The following is a 20,001-nucleotide window of genomic DNA, read 5'->3' as shown; positions in this document are numbered from 1 at the left end:
CTGCAGCTCTCCTGCAGGACCTCAACACTACTCAACAAGAAAAGGCTGGGTTCATTTGCTGCAACACTGCCCTCCCACCAATCAAAGTCTAGATTAAGGAAAAAAAAAAAAACAACCCAGCCCGACCCGACCCGACCCGACCCAACCCAACCCAACCCAACCCAAACCAAGCCAACCGAACAAAAAAAGTTTAACAAGGAAAAAAGAAATAAAACAAACCAAAAGTGTAAAAGGCCAACGAAACCCCCAAACCAAACCCCAAAAGTATGTTTTGCCTTCCCCGCTGGAAGCTGCCAACCTGGTTCTTGGCACCGCTAGGCCTGGTGCACACTGTGGGGCTGGTGCACACCGTGGGCCTGGTGCACACCGTGGGCCTGGTGCATACTGCAGGCCTGGTGTGCTACATGGGTCTGGTGCACACTGTGGGCCTGGTGCATGCCATGGGCCTGGTGCACACCGTAAGCCTGGTGCACACCATGAGCCTGCTGCACACCATGGGCCTGGTGCACACTACGGGCATGGTACACACTGTGAATCTGGTGCACACCATGGGCCTGATGCATGCCATGGGCATGGTGCACACTGTGGGCTCGGTGCACACCTCGGGCCTGGTGCCCTCCATGCGGAGCAGCTGAGCTGAGCGGCTCCCGCCCTCCCTGCCCTCCCCTCCCTGCGCTCACCCAAGGTCTGATGCATCAAAGCAAGAGGTTGCATCGTCGCTGTGAAAAGATTTCAAAGGTTAGGCACTTAGTAGTGAACAACTGGAGCATTCAGTAGAAACAGTGGGACCTGGAATGACAATTGGACTAATTCTCTACATAAAGAGTAAATTTTGTTGTTGTTGTTGTTGTTTCCTTTTTCTTTTTTTTCCTTTCTTTTTTTTTTTTTTTTACTGTACAATTTACAAAAATGCACACAATGAAAAGTTAAAGTTCTATCTAAGAGCTTGATATAAAACCAAGGACATTTCTTCTTCTCACCCCTATGCTTTTTTTGTTTGTTTGTTTGTTTCCTCTTTTGTTAGTTGTTGTTTGTTTCTGGATTCTTTGTTGTTGTTTTTTTTTTAAGGTTTGTTTTGTTTTTGTGGTTTTCTTTTTTTTTTGTTTTTGCTAAATCAAGCTTATATTTGTAAACAAGACAAAACAGTGAGGGTGTGTTGACAAGAGAGAGGGATGGAAAGAAAAGTCTTCAGCAGCAAGGAAAGAGTCCTTACAAAGTAGCTCTCCTGTGGTTTCATCGTGTGTCAAGTGTGAAGGACTCAGATGTGGTGAGGAAAACAAAAAGAGATCCACACGGCAGCGGTGTCCGAGCAGAGTCCTGGCTGCTGGGACGCTCAGGCCAGCCCGGGGAGGGATGGTGCTGGCTCCATCCAAAAAAAAAAAAGAAAGAAAAAAACAACAAAAAAAAAAGAGGATTGAACATCAAGTCCCAAGGGACTGTCCTTTGTTCTGGGCTGTCTTGCTCCTCTCCCAGTTGCTTGGGTAGATCTCTTCTTTCCCAGCAGTGAAGGAGATAACACGCGGATGCCGTCTTTGCTCGTGAGTGTCCCGTTTGCAACCCCCCTCCCCATGCCCGCCCTGACATCCACCCTGACCAGGGGGAAAATAAAGATCAAACAAAATAATAAATGAAGTAAGAAATAGCCCAACCAAGCCGTGCCAATCTCAGACAGGATGAACAGTCTGCTTTTTGTCACCGCCGAAGGTGGGGACTCGGCGCCTCGCAGGCTTGGCACGTGGTGCGTGTCTTTAAACTAGGCAAGGCAGTAGGGAGGTGGGCGAGGGGGAGGGAGAGAAGGGGTGTGCTCCCCATGCTGCCTTCCCCCTAAGGAAAGAGTCTTCACCCTCCATTTGCCTAGTGGAAAAAAAAAGAAAAGAAAAAGAAAGAAAAAAAGAAAACAAAACAAAGAGAGGAGAGAGGCTGCCAGGAGTGTCTCTGGCCCTGGGGGCACAGCAGAGTTCTCTTGGTGGGGGCTGCCCCCAGTGCCCCCTTCAGCCCCTGGGCACTGCAGCCTTCCAGATGATAAAACTCATCGATTGTAAGCGCGCTGGCCTGGGAGGGCTCCGCCGTGCCGCTAGCACCAGTCGTCCTCGTCGGCTTCCTGGTAGTAACTACGTCCTCTGGTGCCAGTCCCGGGGCCCGTGTTGAGCCCCAGTGTGTAATGGTAGCCGTTGGGCACCCTGCGGATTTGGTGAGACTGGGAGGTCAAGGAGGAGACATAAGAAGTCCTTGAGGACCGTCCCGAGTTGGTGGCCAGCGCCTCCTCGAAGGTGAGGGTGTCCTCCGGCACCGCGCGGTAGGGGCTGTCGGCATCGTCGCGGTGGCCCAGGTAGGGGTCGGAGCCGATGCGAGCCACCGGCGGGGCGGGCGGCTGCTGGTCCCCCCGCAGCAGCGCGTTGTGCTCGGACAGCCCGCGGCTCAGGCGGCCCGGGGAGAAGCTGGGCAGGCCGGCTTGGAAACCGGTGAAGTGCACGGGTGAGGAGTTAGCGGTCTTGTAGGTGATGCTGGGACGCGGGGTCAGCGGAGTCTGCGGGAGCTGCCTCCGACCCCGGCATGGGGTACTAGCACCAGACGTCGACAGCAAGGGGCTCCCATTAACTGAACCACTGCCCTACATAAAAATTGGAACAAAGCAAATCAAAAAATAAAAAAAAGGGGAGGGAAGGGAAGGGGAGGGAAGGGGAGGGGAAACACCAGACGAGCACAGAGGCAGGCAGGTAGAGAACAGAAGGAGAAGCAACAGAAGGGAGAGACAAGTCACAAGAGGAAAGAAAAGTGAAAAAAAGAGGAAAGAAGAAAAAAAAAAGAGAGAGAGAGAGAGTTTAGACAAAGCACAGTCAGGGGGGAAGGAGGTTCTCGAGAAGTAGTTCAACACGAGGTGTGAAGAGCTGGAGAACTCAGGTTCTGTGAGTGGCAGATCAGAACAGAAACGATCAGAGCACCGGTAGGACGCAAACTGGGAGACAGCTCCGACAGAAGGGGACACTGTCCAGAGGGGAGGCATCCACAGCAGACATGGGCTCGGCATGCGCCTTACCTGGGCTGGGTGGGAGCAGCTCAGACACCTACGGGGGGGTTTAGTGCACATACAGGTCTGCAAAACAGCAGGGTGGGCTTTGGGGTGCGTTGTGGCAGAACTTCACCCCAAGAGCTGAGAATGGGGACCTACAGGGAGGCTGGGGAGGGACTGTATGGGAGGGGTTGTGGTGATAGGACGAGGGGCAATGGTTTGACACCAGGAGAGATTTAAGCTGGACATCAGGAGGAAGGTCTGCACAATGAGAGTGGGGAAATACTGGAACAGGTTGCCCAGGGATGTGTGGTTGGGGACCCATCCCTGGAGACATTCAAGGTCATACCTGATGCAGCCCTGGGCAGCCTGATCCAGTTGGAGATGTCCCTGCTGGCTGCAAGGGGGTGGATAAGATGACCTTTGATGATCCCTTCCAGCCCCATGCAATCTGTGAATCTGAATCTCCTTCACTGAGAGAGGATCTGATCAATGCTCAGCAAGAGCTAAAGAGTGGTGGGCAAGAGGATGGGGCCAGACTCTTGTCGGTGGTGCCCAATAACAGGACAAGGGGCAAAGGATACAAACTGGAACCCAGAAGAAGGAGAAACTTCTTTGGTGTGAGGGTGCTGGAGCCCTGGAGCAGTCTGCCCAGACAGATTGTGAAGCCTCCTTCTCTGGAGAGCTTCCAAACCCACCCGGCCATTGTGATCCTGGGCAAGCTGCTGTGGGTGCCCTGCTTTAGCAGGGGGGATTGGACTGAATGATCCCCAAAGGTCCCTTCCAACCCCCACCATGCTGGGATTCTGGGATTTCTGTGATCAAAATTGGATTATGTGGAAGGAGGATTTGGTGGCAGACAGGTTTGCTGTGGTTTGGGGCATTTTGATTAAATCACAGAACCACAGAACATATTTGGTTGGCAGAGACCTTCAAGATCATCTAAAAAGAAAAAAAAAAAAGAAGAAAACCCAACCCAAACCAACACAAAAAAGCCTTTTGGATGGGAGTTACCCATCTAGTTCCTTCAACAAAAATGCCTTTTCCTTCTCCTTAATATGACACATTGGATTTTGGAGTGGTAGAAGAGTCTGGCAGCTTCCTAAGTTACTAATGGCAACGTGTGGGAGGGAACTAATCTACAGCAAGTTACAAAAATGCCATGAGGAAGAGGAAGGCATGTTGGCATCTCTGTTTACATTCTCTCAGGGAAGGTCATAAAGAGCCCTGTGAGCATGGTTTAAAAAATCCCTCAGCCTTTCATGACCTAATATTTTGAGACCAGACCTTTAATTTTTAAAGGGAAGCTTTTCCTGCCTAGGAAAACATCAAATGGATGCTTGTTGGGCTATCAATCACTGCTTGTTCTGCTCTGCTGGGCTTTTCCAGCAGGTCTCAGCCCAGCAGCTGGATGGAGAGGCTGTTTTAGCTGTTGTTGCCATGAATTGTAGATTCACAGGCTGGGTTGAGTTGAAAAGGGACCTTTAAAGCTCATCCACTCCACCTCCCCTGCAGTCAGCAGGGACATCTGCAGCTAGAGCAGGTTGCTCAGAGCCCCAGACAACCTGATCTGGAATGGTTCCAGGGATGGGGCAGCTACCACCTCTCTGGGCAGCCTGGGCCAGGGTCTTATGACCTTTAGTGTCAAAAATTTCTTCCTTCTAGTTGGAATTTCTCTCTTTTAGTTTCAAACCATCACTGGTGGTGGAAGCCTCATCCCTGGAGGTTTTTGCAGCCAGGCTGGATGTGGCCTTGGGAAACCTGCTCTAGTGTGAGGTGTCCCTGCCCATGGCAGGAGGGTTGGAACTGGATGATCCTTGAGGTCCCTTCCAACCCTGACAATTCTGTGATTCTCCTTTCTGCCTTAATAAAACCCTATGGGCCAGGGGGGACAGTGCAGCCTTCACTGGAACTGGGTAGCTGGTTTATGAGAGGCAGCTGATGCTCTCCTGCTGACTGTCCATGAACTATGGGAAGGTTTCAGGTTTTTAATTAGAACAGGAGTGATTTTAAACTTTTGCTGAACTGAGCATGAGGCATCATGGGAAACGTGGTTGGACTTGATGATGACACTGGAACAGGTTGCCCAGGGAGGCTGTGGATGCCTCCTCCCTGGAGGTGTACAAGGTCAGTTTGGATGAGGCCTTGAGCAACCTGGGTTGGTGAGAGGTGTCCCTGTCCATGTCAGGGGGGTTGGAACTGGATGATCTTTAAGATCCCTTCCAACCCAAACCATTCTATGATCTTACAGGTCTCTTCCACCTCAACTGTCCTATGATTCTACACCAGGGCCAGCTTCCTGCCTCTCACACCAGAGGGAGAAACTAAGAAATGGAAAAATCATCTGAAAAAAATCAGGTGAAGGCTAGTCAAGGACTGAGCAGCCAGGAATGGGAATGATGTGTTGGGCTGCAGCTCACTCTTGTTGTGGCTACAGAGTCCTGGCTCCATGAGACCTTACACTGGTGTCTGTCTCCTCCCAGCTGAGAATGACTCTGCAGAGCATGCCCCATGCCCTGGGTGTCTCCAGAGCACAACCTCTGCTGCTGCAGCTTGGATGCTGCTGAGGAGTATCCAGGAACAGGGTAAGGACAAAAAAAGTTGTTTCACTTGGCAGCTCCTGGGACACTATTGTAGCCTCTTCATTTAAATCCTTCCCCTGGTCTCCAGCTCATGCTGTGCAGGATTTCCTCCTGCTCCCGAGGAGCTGGCTCAGGGCTGACAGCTTGGCTCAGCCCCTCTTGAGACGCCCTCCTGGCCACACACCTCCAGCAACTGCAAGTTTAGGGGGATTTTGGAGAGGAGCCAGAGCCTCCCTCTACACTGTGCAGGTTTAGGTTGGACATTAGAAGAACCTTCTTCACTGAAAGGGTTCTCAAAGCTTGGAACAGGCTGTCCAGGGAGGTGGCTGGATCCCCATCCCTGGAGGGGTTTCAAAGAAGCAGAGATGTGGTGCTGAGGGACATGGTTTAGCCCCAGCCTTGGTAGGGTTAATGGCTGGATTTGGTGATCTTAAAAGCCTTTTCCAACCAAAACAATTCTATGATTCCATGATTATTTGGAGATGTTTGCAGGGACCAGGCTGAGCTCTCTCCCTGTCCACCCACATCCTGCCTTCTCCCACAGTTCTCCTCTCCCTTAGTGTGGTTTCTCCTTTCAGCTAGAGAGCACACTGGAAGATGGATTTGTCACCACAGAAGAAGGACTTTTTCCTCACTTTTCAGAAAATTAACCTGTTCCCCAGTCCAGGACAGCTCTGAAGCCCACACAACAGCAGCTGGAAAATCCTGCTAATGTGAGCAAGCCCTGCTGAGATCCCAGCTCTGGCTGGCTGGCTGGAGTCCCCACACTGTGTTCCACAGGCTTGGACTGCAATGGGAAGCACTTCTTTGGCAGCCACCAAGTGCTTGTGCACAGGGCAGCAGTAGGTGCTGCATGACCACTGAGCTGGCAGGGGAACAGCTCAGCTCAGCTGCCCCAGGTCCCACCCCAGGCTGCCAGCCTGCCTTGGCTCAGGTGCACTTTCACCACCAGCATCAGCAGCTGCCAATGCTCAGCTCTCCCAAGCTGCTCTCCCAAAACTGTCCTTGGCAGTGGGGTTTCTGCAAGATGATTTGTCCCTCACCCTGTAGATGGCTACTAAAGAGCCAGCAGGTGACATTTCCATCCCTCTTTTGGTCGTGAAGCACCCAGCAGAACCTCAATGGCTTTATCTCCTCCCACCTGGCCTTCCTCCCTCCCTCCCTCATTCTGCCCATTAAAACAGCAAATCACAGCAAAGGTGCTTACATCCCTGGAAGATATTAGGGCTCTTTTCCCACCCTGCATCTCCTCACCTGTCTGTGTGGACCATGCTCTGGCCCTCCGTTGGGTGAGGTGGGCCTGCTCTGCTCAGTGGACTTGGCCTGTGACCGGTCCCGGCTGCTGTAGCGGTCGCAGGAGTAGAAGCGCTGCTTTTCCGAGGAGGAAGAGGAGTGCTGCTTCCTCTCCTGGGACCGCCCACGCTCCTGCTTCTTGTCCTTGGAAGAAGACTCACCAGAGTGGGCCACTGAAAGGACAATAGTGGTTGGGGGTCACCAATGTGGAAGACATTCCCAAGCGTGGGGCAGGGAGGTCCTTCCATGCGCATGAAAACCCAAATCAGACCAGATCACAGATCACAGGAGGTTAGGGGTTGGAAGGGACCTCCAGAGATCTTTGAACCCAACTCCCCTGCAAGACCATACAATCCAGCACAGGTCACACAGGAACACATGCAGACACGGCTTGAAATTCTCTAGAGAAGGAGACTCCACAACCTCTCTGGGCAGCCTGTTCCAGTGCTCTGTGACCCTCACAGTGAAGAAGTTCCTCCTCATGTTGAGTTGGAACTTCCTGTGCTGGAGTTTCCATCCATTGCTCCTTGTCCTATCCCAGGGCACAAGTGAGCAGAGGCTATCCCTGTCCCTTCCTTCTTGACACCCACCCCTCATGTATTTATAGACACTTATTAGATCCCCTCTCAGTCTTCTCCTCTCCAGACTAATCAGCCCCAGGGCTCTCAGCCTCTCCTCATCAGGCACTGTTCCAGTTATAGCCCTCCCTGGGATTCTCTCCAGCAGATCCCTGTCCCTCTTGAACTGGGGAGCCCAGCACTGGATGCAGTATTCCAGGTGGAGCCTCACTAGGGCTGTGCTTCCTGAAGGGAGGAGGACAAGGGCCAAATCCTTACCAGCTTCTCCGTCGGCCAGCTGGTGGGAAGCCTTCTCCAAGGACTTCTGCTTCTTCTCTTTCCGCCGGTGGCAGCGGTGGTGGTGGTGGTGATGCCCTTGCTCGGGTGGCACACGCTCCAAGGAGTACTCATAGAGGTGCATGGCGTGAGGGCGCTGCGGGGTCAGCGTGGAGACGGAGCGCTTCATGGGGCTGGTGTCCGGGATGGGCTGCAAGGCAGGCAGAGGGACACGGAGCAGGCTGAGGGCAGCGCCTGCAGCCTGCTCAGCTGCTTCGTTCCCACCACGGGGAGGGGCAAACAGCAAGAGGAAGGGGCAGGGAGGGGCAGGAGGAAAAAAAAACAGTTAATTGGATATAACCAGAGTGGGCAGAGGGATTTGGGGGAGCGGTGGGTGGAGAGCTAAACCTGAGGGGCAAAGGTGAGCCCCGCCGGCTGAAAAGGGCTTGGCTGGTAGCAGGGAGCCAGAGCGAGCTGCAGTGCTGCACACCAAACACAGCCTCACACCAGCCCAGTAGCAGGGGCACAGAGCAGTGCAGGAGCCAAGCATCTCACAAAGAGAACTCTCCATGAGAGGTTTCACCTGAAGCTGCTTGAGGGCATGTGGTCATCCCAAAGCAGCTCCAAAGAGGGAAGCGTGAAAGCGTTGCTGGGCATCACATGGAGAGGGAGAAAGAGCAGGAATAAGTGGGTAGGGCACAGGCCAAGCCATTGAGAAGCTGGTTCTACCTCCCTGCAATTGAAGACATCTCCCTTCAAACATAGAATCATTTAGGTTGGAAAAGACCTTCACGATCACTGAGTCCAACCATTAACCCTGCTCCGCCAAGTCTACCACTAAGCCACATCCCTCAGCACCACATCTACAGGGCTTTTAAACACCTCCAGGGATCAGGGATGGTGACTCCACCACCTCCCTGGGCAGCCTGTTCCAGTGCCTGACAACCCTTTAAGTGAAAAAAAAAATTTCTAATGTCCAACCTAAACCTCCCCTGGTGCAAGTCTGAGGTTATGCCCTCTTGTTGTATCCTGAGTTATTTGGGAAGTACTCCTTGAAGCCCTTGTGGCTGGGACAAGTAGGACACCTCCAGGACTTCCTTCAATTCAAGCAGGACTGCTTGGGTTTGCTGTTGCTCTTTTCAAGTAATTTGTGGCCAAACATAGAATCACAGAATGGTAGGTAGGGGTTGCAAGGGACCTCTGAAGATCATTGAGTTTAATTCCCCCTTCCAAGGCAGGATCACCTAGGGCAGGTCACACAGGAACTTGTCCAGACAGGAGCAAGATCTGGACACTAAGTGCAGCAGCACAGCCTGTCATGGGCATTGCTGGACCCTGAGGCAGCTCCAGATTCTGGTCCCATCCCTAGAGATTGAACACCTTGCAGAGGTGCCCTGCAGAAACCAAGCCAATTGGACAGCAGGGCAGTGATTCTCACAGCCTTTTTCTTCCCCACTGCCCAATCACCATGGATAAGGGTCAGAAAACAAGGATGGTTCACAGAACTGTCAGGGCTGGAAAGGACCTCAAAGATCATCCAGTTCCAACCCCCTGCCATGGGCAGGGACACCTCACACTACAGCAGGTTGCTCAGCCTGGCCTTAAAAAACCTCCAGGGATGAGGCTTCCTCCTGGGCAACCTGTTCCAGTCTCTCACCACCCTCATGGGGAAGAATTTCTTCTTAACATCCAATCTGAATCTACCCATTTCTAGTTTTGCTTCATTCCCCCCAATCCTATCACTTCCTGACATCCTGAACAGTCCCTCCCCAGCTTTCTTGTAGCCCCCTTCAGATCCTGGAAGGCCACAAGAAGGTCTCCTCAGAGCCTTCTCTTTTCCAGACTGAATAACCCCAACTCTCTCAGCCTGTCCTCATAGCAGAGGTCCTCCACATGTCCTCTTTCACTCTGGTGGCTTCCAGCTGGCTCTGTGGTGAAGTCAGGACTTCATCCATGCTCCAGTGGCTTCCCTGGGCCTAGCACTGCATCAAAGCTGTGTGGCAGAGGAAAGACCTTGGAGTTGGTGGTCCAGGCTGGCGGGGAGGAAGATGCTCAGGCTGTCCTCCTGTCCCTCAGCTTGGTCAAGCTTTCACTTGTTTGACTTCACCATCCAATATGTGCCTCCAACCAGGACTCTCCCAGAACATTTACTTTGTTCACTGTAACCTTTCCACAGAGCCCTCTCTTACCTTTACTGTCTCTGCTGCTTTGTTTGCTTATCCCCAAATTCAGAGCTCTGCTGCCCCGTGGCATTTACACAACACAAAGCCAATTGTTTCCCAGCTCTGCTCCTTATTTTGAGTAGGAAGAACCTTCCCTGTGAGCTGTGGTGGGTGGATTAGCTTGTGTGAACCACACAGTCTGAGCTGAAGTTAGCTCTGGGGCTCTCTCTTGCTAGGCAGCACACAAATTTTGGTGCTTCCCACAGATTTTGGAGCCACAAAGAAGACTTTGCTGGGGTGGGGAAGCACAGCAGACAGCAGGGCCTGCAGCACTGGTGGGCTCTGGGGTCTGCACCAAGTCACTTAGCAGGACCATGTTGGGTTGTGTTTGGCCCTTCCTGTGGCCCTTGCTGTGTGGGCAAGGAATGATACTAAACAGTTTCATGGTTGTCCTCCTTGCTTAATGCTGAAGATGGAGGGAGGCAGGGAGGTCTGTAATATGGATGGTCTGATGGGAAAACAGGTCACAATGCTTCCCACTTCCAGATCCCCCAAATTCAATACTTCAATACTTCCAGACTGCCAAACTCCATAGAAGAGCTGCCAGGGCAAACAGAAATTTCCCAAGGAAAAGCCACCCAAATCAGTCAGGAATGGCCATTTCTCTTTGGACTTTGGGCCTGGTTCTGGGCTTATTCCAAGGACAGAAATCCCCACTGACACCAGTCAGAAGTGACAAAGCAATGAATTCCTTTTCCACAAACCCTGATGATGCTCTTGTGAGGTTAACAGGACATGCACAGAGACCATGCCATAACCCTTCAGAGGATTACTAGTTGCTTCTTCACTACCAGAGGGATTGCTTTCACTCCTAAATCCCTGGTCAAGGAGATGTACAAAACCAAACCAACCAACCAGCAAACCAGCAAACTAATCAACCAACCAGTAAACCAACCAATCAAGCAACCAACCAGCCAACCAGCAAACCAACCACCAAAAATCCAGCAGACCAACCAATCTGCCAGCCAACCAACCAACCAGCAAACCAACCTCCAACCAGCAAACCAACCTCCAACCAGCAACCAACCAACCAGCAAAACAAGCACCAACCAGCAACACTAAACACCAGCAGACCAACCAGCCAATCAACCTGCCAGCCAAACAATCTGCCAACCAGCCAGCCAGCCAACCAGCCAAACATACAACCAAACAGCCAGCCAGCCAGCCAACCAACCAACCAACCAACCAGCAATCCAACCAACCAGCAATCCAACCAACCAATGTCCAACCAACCAACCAGCAATCCAACCAACCAACCATCAAACCAACCAACCAACCAATCAGCAATCCAACCAACCAATGTCCAACCAACCAACCAACCAGCAATCCAACCAACCAATGTCCAACCAACCAACCAACCAGCAATCCAACCAACCAACCAACAAACCAACCAACCAACCAACCAACCAGCAAACCAACCAACCAACCAACCAACCAGCAAACCAACCAACCAACCAGCAATCCAACCAACCAATGTCCAACCAACCAACCAAGCAGCAAACCAACCAACCAACCAACCAACCAGCAAACCAACAAACCAACCAGCAAACCAACCAACCAACCAGCAAACCAACCAACCAACCAGCAAACCAACCAACCAACCAACCAACCAACCAGCAAACCAACCAACCAACCAACCAACCAACCAACCAACCAACCAACCAGCAAACCAACCAAGCAACCACCAAACTAACCAACCAACCATCAAACTAACCAACCAACCAACCTGCCAGCCAGCCAACCAAACAACCAGCCAGCCAACCAATCAACCATACAACCAGCAATCCAACCAACCTACCAGCAAACCAACCAGCAAGCTAACCAACCAATCAGCAAGCTAACCAACCAACCAACCAGCAAACCAACCAACCAACCAACCAGCAAACTAACCAGCAACCTAACCAACCAACCAGCAAGATAACCAATCAACCAACCAGCAAGTTAACCAACCAACCAATCAACCAACCAACCAGCAAGCTAACCAATCAACCAACCAGCAAGCTAACCAACCAACCAATCAGCAAGCTAACCAACCAACCAGCAAGCTAACCAACCAACCAACCAGCAAGCTAACCAACCAACCAGCAAGCTAACCAACCAACCATCAAACTAACCAACCAACCAACCAACCAGCCAGCCAGCAAGCTAACCAATCAACCAGCCAGCAAGCTAACCAATCAACCAACTAGCAAGCTAACCAACCAACCAACCAACCAACCAACCAGCAAGCTAACTAATCAACCAGCAAACCAAGGAACCCAACCAGCAAGCTAACCACCCAGCCACCCCATCCCTGCTACGGCAGCGTGCGGCGTGCAAGTGTGGACCGAGGGGACTGCAGCGAAGTGGAAGGGGGGAGCAGCTGTGTCAGTGTGGCATTGGACTCCAAATGAGAGCAGAGAGAAGTAGAGGGTGAAGGAAGGTTCATTATTTCTTAAGAGGAATCAAAGAGGAGACAACTTAGTGCAAACTACATACTGCCAGGTAACTCCCAGGTGACCGTGCTTTGCTCCTCTGCAAACAATTCGGACAAGATGAGAGACATTATTGGAAGCAGCCCCACAGTACAGCCATTGTCAGACATCACCAGATGTGCAGCAGGACACCAGGACAAGAAGGGGGGGGAGGGGATGGAAGGGGAAGGACAGCAAGGAGGAGAGGTGGGAAGCACAGGAAGGGAGTTTCAAAGTGGAACGTAAAAAGACAGGGGAACGACAGGCCAAGGGGAAGGGAGACGGCCAGGAGGACAGAAAGCACCACAAAGAAGGGTTAGAAAGAACTCAAAGGTTGAGGGGAGAGGAAGCAGAGCACGAGGGAGAGGGTGGAGGGTGTGGAGGGGGAAGACACACACAGAGAGGATATCAGTTATTGAGCTGAAGCTGCAACCACCAGAACATCATAGCGTTAACGAGGTTAGATCTGCAGGGGTGCTACAGGCCTGATTTGTAGCAGGATTTGAGAATGGGAGAGTGGTGAGATGTTCTGACATGGAATTGTCTGGGCTGGAAAGGCTCTCTGGAAAAGCAGGATTTGAGAAGGTGAGAGTGGTGAGATGTTCTGACATGGAATTGTCTGGGCTGGAAAGGCTCTCTGGAAAAGCAGGATTTGAGAAGGTGAGAGTGGTGAGATGTTCTGACATGGAATTCTCTGGGCTGGAAAGGCTCTCTGGAAAAGCAGGATTTGAGAATGTGAAAGTGGTGAGATGTTCTGACATGGAATTGTCTGGGCTGGAAAAGCTCTCTAAGACCATCCATCTAAGTCCAGCCATCAACCTAACATCACCATGGCCACTAAACCATGTCCAGAGTGCCATGGCCACACGTTTTTTGAACACCTGCAGAGACAGTGACTCCACCACCTCCCTGGGCAGCCTGTTGCAGTCCCTGACCACTCACACAGGAAAGAAATTTCTCCTAATCTCTAATTTAAATCTCCCCTGGTTCAACTTGAGGCCGTTTCCTCTTGTCCTATCACTTGATACTGGGGAGAAGAGACCAACCCCCAGCTGGCTCCAACCTCCTTTCAGGGAGTTGTAGAGAGCCAGAAGGTTTCCCCTCAGCCTCTTCTTCTTCAGACTAAACACCCCCAGTTCCCTCAGCTGCTCCTCCCCAGCCGTGTTCTCCAGACCCTTCCCCAGCTTCATTGCCCTTCTCTGGACATGCACCAGCACCTGAATGCCCTTCACTGCTGTCTGCAACTACCTGAAGGGAGGTTGTAGCCAGGAGGGGGTTGGGCTCTTCTCCCAGGCAACCAGCAGCAGAACAAGAGGACACAGTCTCAAGCTGTGCCAGGGGAGGTTTAGGCTGGAGGTGAGGAGAAAGTTCTTCATGGAGAGAGTTGTTAGAAGTTGGAATGTGCTGCCCAGGGAGGTGGTGGAGTCACCATCCCTGGAGGTGTTCAAGAGGGGATTGGACGTGGCACTTGGTGCCATGGTTTAGTAGTCATGAGGTCTTGGGTGACAGGTTGGACTTTGATGATCCTTGAGGTCTTTTCCAACCTTATTGATTCTGTGATTCTTTGCATGGGACAGCTCTGCCCTGGGGAACACCTACTGTGCTTCTGCAGAAGGCACTCCCTCCTCCAGACCTCTGACTGCAGTGGAGAGAAGGTCCCCAAGGCAAGGCTAATGCTGCTGGCAGTGCTGCTGCCAACTGCATCACCTTGGGAGGAAAGATGGAATTTGTGGTCTGGAGTAAATCATAGACTCATAGAATAGTTTGGGCTGGAAGAGACCTAAAAGATTATCTAGTTCCATCCCCCCTGCCATGGGCAGGGACCCCTTCCACTAAACCAGGATGCCCAAGACTCAAGGACAGCTTTTTGTTGTGGCAAGGAGGCAGGGAAGGAGCATGGGTTTGCTCTGGGGTCAGTTTGTTGAGCAGTGCTCCTGCTAAGGCAGGCTCCCAGCCCTCATGCAAAATCTGCACTTTCTGAAGTCAGCTGGGGAATTTGCTCACCCCTAAAGTGCAGCTCTTGCCACCTTAGCAAAATGATTCTATCTGCTGGAGCTCTGCATGCAAACATAGGGGGGCAGGCTGATGGTGCAGCTGATCTTTCATGTCCTGCTTCCCTTGTTGAGCAATGGAAAGTGCCCAGCTCCATGGGCTGCTCAGCCCTGGCTGCAGAAATCAGGCCCTTTGGATGAGAGAGACTCAGCTTGGAGTGGTCAGATGTTCTGACACACAGGAGGGTGGCTGGAGAGCATCTGGGACAGCAAGCTAGCAACAAACAGGTGAAATGCCCCCAAATGACCTATGGAAAGCATGATTGCCTGCACACTGAGCTGCTGTCAGTTCAATTCTGCTGATGAGGTTTCCTTACAAGAAGTTAAACAAGGGAAACCCTCAGCAACACTTTCCTGACCAACGTGACAACACAGTTTGTGCTAAATGCTGTGGGAAGAGAAAGAAAACCAGGAGGAGGCCAAGTGTCTGAGTGCTGCCTTCCAGGCAGAGGCTTCCTGGTGTTTCCTGTACCCACAGCAGTCATCAAAGAGCCTCATAGCACATCTCCAGCTCTCTTTCTGCTGAGGGGACAGGAGTGTGCCTTGACTGCCTAGGTGGAGAGATGGTCAATGGGAGAAACATGCCTTCCAGGCTGGCAAAAAGGACTGTCCCCAATCACTCAGAACAGACACTCTCAGGCAGGTGGTCATCAGTTAGCTTTGAGACGGAGGAGATTGCTCCAGGCTGCATTTTGCTGGGACCAAGGGTGAGCAAAACTGGGGACAGTGCTGTGCCTACACGTGAATACCTGGCTGCTTGTCTCCAGGTCCAGCAAACATCCTTTAAAACAAATATCCACAAGCAACTTCCAACAACACGACAAGCAGAGGGAGGATGTGGAGTTCCTGACCAGTGAGGTCTCCCTTGCTCACCTGAGTCTCGGCGGCCAGGCGTGGCATGGAAGCTGCCCGCCCCTGGCTCTCCAGACCTGGTTGGTGCTCTCCATTGGCAACTGTGGGGCTGATTTCCTTCATTTCTACCACCTGAGCCAAACAAGAAATGGTTTTGGTAGCAAGAATATGACCATCAGCTTTGAAGGCTTCACCTGAGCAGGCTTCTGCTAAGCATGATTTGTGTGGAGATGGCAGTATGGGAAAGAGCAAATTAAGAGCTGTGGAGAGCCCAGGTTACTGTCTGCAGTGCTGGTTACACCAAGGACCACAGTGGGCCAAGTTCTTCCACCAGCCATGGCAATGAGCCCCAGCTGTGTCCTGTGAAACCCCTCACCTGAGTTTGCACACTGCCGACAATGGGATTGGCACAGTGGGGCAGCTGGGAATGGGGAATCTTTAGTAGCTTATTGCAGCAGACATCATTCCATGAGAAGCATGTCCACATGTGGAGCTATCAGGCTGCAGAAGCTCCCAGATGTGGTTGTCTCCATTATGTTCAAGTGAACTGGGGGTTGTGAGAGCCAGAACAATGCTTGTGTCAGGGGACAGACACCTCACCAGCTTCACCCTCTCTGCTCACCCTCTCAATGGGGATTTCTTCTGAGTGGCCTCGTTCAAAAGCTGGTGTCCTGGTTTCATAAAACACATCCTGGGTGCGTTGGGTCCCCCAGGAGCTGGACTCTTTGATTCCACCCTCTGGGGCTGGTCTGTCAGGAGGAAAAGAGGAAAAAACATCAACTCTTTTGTAAAGAGATTCTGTTTGCCTCCTTGTGATGAAGCTAAACCTCTCAGATACTCTTGGAGTTCCCAGCTTTGGGAAACTGTCCCAGCCATGGTGTAAAGGGGCTGCTGGTCTTGGTGACCCCAGCACTGGGAAACTGTCCCAGCCATGGTGTGAAGGGGCTGCTGGTCTTGGTGACCCCAGCACTGGGAAACTGTCCCAGCCATGGTGTGAAGGGGCTGCTGGTCTTGGTGTCCCCAGCAGTGGGAAACTGTCCCAGCCATGCCCCAGTGAAGGGACTGCTGGTCTTGGTGACCCCATCCGTGCTGCCCCACCTCCAGAGCTAGTGAACCAGCACTGGTTGGGGCTGCTGCCTCCACCCAATGTGTCCTTTCCCTGTGCAGAGCTTTGTGGGGGGTGCCTGAGGATACTCACAGGGCCCCACCGTTGTTGAGCGAGGCTGAGCTCTTCTGCCGCAGGAAGGCCTTGGCGCTGCTGAACGCCGCAGGCTGGGTCTGCTCCAAGGTGGCCTTCAAGGGGTGGAAGAGTGACACAGGTCCAGGCTGCAAAGCACAAGGGAAGGAGGGCAGAGCTGTGCATGGACAGGATGGGCTGCAGTGTTCCTCCTAGTTGATGAAAAGTCCTCTTCGTCACCCAGCAGAAAGCACATCGCAGCCTTCCCCCAGCTGCAGGAGGCTCTGAAGGATATTTGCTGTCCCCAGCTTTGCACAAGCCAAGGTTGTGCTGCAATCCTCTCCCCTCCCAAAGCACTGTCCCTCTCACCAGGGTGCAGCAGGGGTTTCATACACCCAGGTGACCCTTTGGGCTGTGAGATTTGGGTGGCTTGTGTCTGGGTCTGCTTTTCTCTCAAAACAAAGAAACGAACAAAAAAACCCCAAAACAAAACTGGGTTTGCTGTGGCCTCCAGGCTGTGCTGGAGATCAGCTGGATGATGGTCCTGAAATCAGTAAGCATTCATGAAGTTGTTTTGGTTGGAAGAGACCTTTAAGGTCACCAAGTCCAACCATTGACCCAGCACTGCCAGCTCACCACTAAACCAGGTCCCTCAGCACCACATCTACACAGCTTTGAAACCCCTCCAGGGATGATGACTCCACCACTGCCCTGGGCTGCCTGTTTCAGGCCTTGACAAGCTTTTTGGGGAAGAAATTGCTCTTTGTGTGCAACCTAAACCTCCCCTGGTGCAGCATGAGGCCAATTTCCTCTTGTCCTATCATCTACTACATGGGAGAAGAGACCCACCCCCAGATACTGGTCCTACCAGAAACCACTGGGGTTTAATCCCAAGCCAGATGTAGGGAAACATTTTCAAGAGGTTGTAAACATCCTCAAAGCTACTAGAGCCAAAATGAGTTTGAAACATTCCCATTTCCAGAAGCAACTTCAGCATTTTAGAACCAAACCCTCAAGCACCATTCAATAAACCTTTGGTGCCCCAAAGAAATCTTTTGGTGTTCATAAACAAGACCTTGGATGGCCACAGTTCACTTGGAAAGATCTTTCCAGACCTGCTGAAAACAGCAACTGGAATAATTTTTCTTCTTTTCTGTTGTGTGTGGGTTGGTTTTTTTTTTTTTTCCTCTTGTTGGTGGCTTTTTTTCTTTCATGTTTTTTGTTGTTTTTTTTTTTTTCTCCCCCACATTTTTGTTGTTTTGTTTTGTTGCTCTCGGGTTTTTTGTGGGGATTTTTTGTTTGTTTTCTTGTTTGGGTTTTTTTTCTTTTTTTTTGTTTTGTTGTTGGGTTTTTTTTTTGTTGTTTTTTTTTTTTTTGTTTCTTTCTTTGTTTTGAGAGAAAAAGAATTCCTGGAGAGCTTCCCCTCCTCCAGACACCATTTTCAAACCCTGCCTGGAGCAGCAGCCAGACTTTCTGGGTGAAACATTCTCCTTGTGGGAGCAGGCTTGGTAGAAAAGGTTGGCCAAGAGGAAGGCTGGAGAAGGACCTTTTGGCTGAGTACCTGGCAGAGGCCCCCAGGGGGCTGGACCTGTTCCCTGCTGTTCTTGTTCTGCTTGTAGAAGTCAAAGATCATCAGCGCTGCGTAGACCTTCCCCACTGTCATCTCATCAGCTGGCAGAGGGGAGAAGAAGGGAGGAGGAATGGGACAGGGTTAGGAGAAGAGAAGAAGAAGTCAAAGAGCACAAGAAATAACAATAAATGGACAAGAAAGGCAAAGGGAGGGGGGGAAGTGACAACGAGGCAAAATAAGCACAGAAAAAGGTGGGAAAGACAAAAAATCTAAGAAGAAAAGGTTACAACAAATTTATTCAGCTCCTGGAAGCTGGAGGGGAGATTGAGCCTGGAGATGAGGAAGGAATTCTCTCCAGTGAGGGTGGGGAGACACTGGAACAGGTTGCCCAGGGAGGTTGGGGATGTCCCCTCCATGGAGGTGTCCAAGATCAGGCTGGATGAGGCCTTGAGCAAGCTGGGCTGGTGGGAGGTGTCCCTGCCCATGGAAGGGGGTTGGGACTGGATGAGCTTTCAGGTCCCTTCCAACCCAACCCATTCTATCAATATCAATCCTGCCCCTCCACATGCTTGGGACTGGGGTGAGGACCAAGGGAAGGCTTTTCTGAGCCACTGATGCACACCAGGCTGTGCAGGAGGTGCCTGCACTCCATGTCTGAGCTCACTGTGGGGAGGAAGAGGAGCAGGAGGAGGAAGGATGGGTTTTGCCTCCTGAGTGTCTGTGCTTTGTGCTGCTGGGGGGCAGGGGGAGGCCTGGTTGCTGGAGATGCACATTTGTGGTAGTTGTAAGCTGTGCCTAGAAAGCTTCCCACAGATCTTGAACAGGAAGTGGTAGAATGTCAATAAATTCCCATTGGATGGAAAGAGGAAAAGAATGAGGAGGTCTAAAGAACCCCCTTGGACAGGTACCTAACAAAGGGAGGTCTGGCTCCTGGGTGTCTCCTCATGGTTGGACTCAATGATCTTAAAGGTCTTTTCTAACTGCAGTGATTCAATGATCTCCCCAAATCTGGGGCAGCCTGGCTTGGAGGTGTGTGGAGAGGAAGCTGTGCTGTGAGCTTGTAGAACCTTCTTGCTTTGAATTCATCTGGGGGGAAGGAGCTGCAGCTGCAATGGGATCAGCCCTCCCTGTCACTTTGGGGTGGGCTGTGTGGTCACCTGGCCTTCTAAAAACTTGGAGGTGCACAGAATCACAGAATTGGCAGGGCTGGAAGGGACCTCAAGGATCAGCCAGTTCCAACCCAACCCATTCTATGCTCGCCTGTCTCTGCCTTTGAGATGTGAGGAGGATGTCCTCCTGTCTCCAGCCCTCTGTGGCAAACCTTCACAGAGACCATGCAGAAAGAAAACACCAGGCAGGAAGAGTCTGTGGCACTGAGAGCAGTGCCAGCAGAAGAATTGCTAAATTAATAGCAGAGCCCCAGCCAGCTTTTTATCAACAAAGAAGCCTTATTCCCATTTCTTTGAGTTATACTCAGCAGAGCCATCATGGGCTAATTTCCATTTAAAGAGGACTTCAGTTTTCCAGATGGTTTTTCCCACCCTCCCAGCTCTGCCACCAGCCTGTCCCTGCACAGCAATGGAGCTCTGGAGAGCAGGGTTACAACAGCAATGAGAGAGGCAGCAGGAGAGGCGAGGAGGGAAAGGCTTCAGGTGTCACCACTTGCTGCTTTACACCTCCTCAGGTGGTCTAAGTTCAGGAAATCTACCTTGGCATAATGAAATACATGCCCAGGTGTGACCTCAGAGTCCCTGCTCCTTATGTCACCCAGGAATGGAGGTGCTGGCTGTGAACATTGAGGAGAAGATACCCAAAAACCAAACTATGCTTGGTTGCTCTGCTGCATCCTCTAGGTGAGCATCCCTAGGGGGGCTAGGGACAGAGCAGCAAGGAGGAGAAACCTACTTTGGGCTTCTTAGGCAGCTGGGATGGGTTAAGTGCTTGCTAATCCCAGAATC

The 20,001-nt window shown here is 51.7% G+C and overlaps 1 protein-coding gene across 1 annotated transcript in view; it reads right to left on the bottom strand.

Moving 5' to 3' along the window:
* Positions 1-2,074: 2,074 nt before the first annotated feature.
* CACNA1B (calcium voltage-gated channel subunit alpha1 B) overlaps positions 2,075-20,001 on the bottom strand; it is a 437,648-nt gene continuing 419,721 nt past the window's right edge. The window contains exons 42-48 of the mRNA XM_054393221.1: positions 18,035-18,144; positions 16,495-16,622; positions 15,919-16,045; positions 15,318-15,428; positions 7,722-7,929; positions 6,847-7,058; positions 2,075-2,611 (exon numbers count right to left, since the gene is read on the bottom strand). Coding sequence (XP_054249196.1) covers positions 2,075-2,611; positions 6,847-7,058; positions 7,722-7,929; positions 15,318-15,428; positions 15,919-16,045; positions 16,495-16,622; positions 18,035-18,144 — 1,433 coding nt within the window. The remainder of the gene's footprint in view (positions 2,612-6,846; positions 7,059-7,721; positions 7,930-15,317; positions 15,429-15,918; positions 16,046-16,494; positions 16,623-18,034; positions 18,145-20,001) is intronic.

Source organism: Indicator indicator, chromosome 28 (genome assembly GCF_027791375.1).
Source record: "Indicator indicator isolate 239-I01 chromosome 28, UM_Iind_1.1, whole genome shotgun sequence".
Lineage (NCBI taxonomy): Eukaryota > Metazoa > Chordata > Aves > Piciformes > Indicatoridae > Indicator > Indicator indicator.
This window is presented reverse-complemented; position numbering and strand designations above follow the sequence as displayed.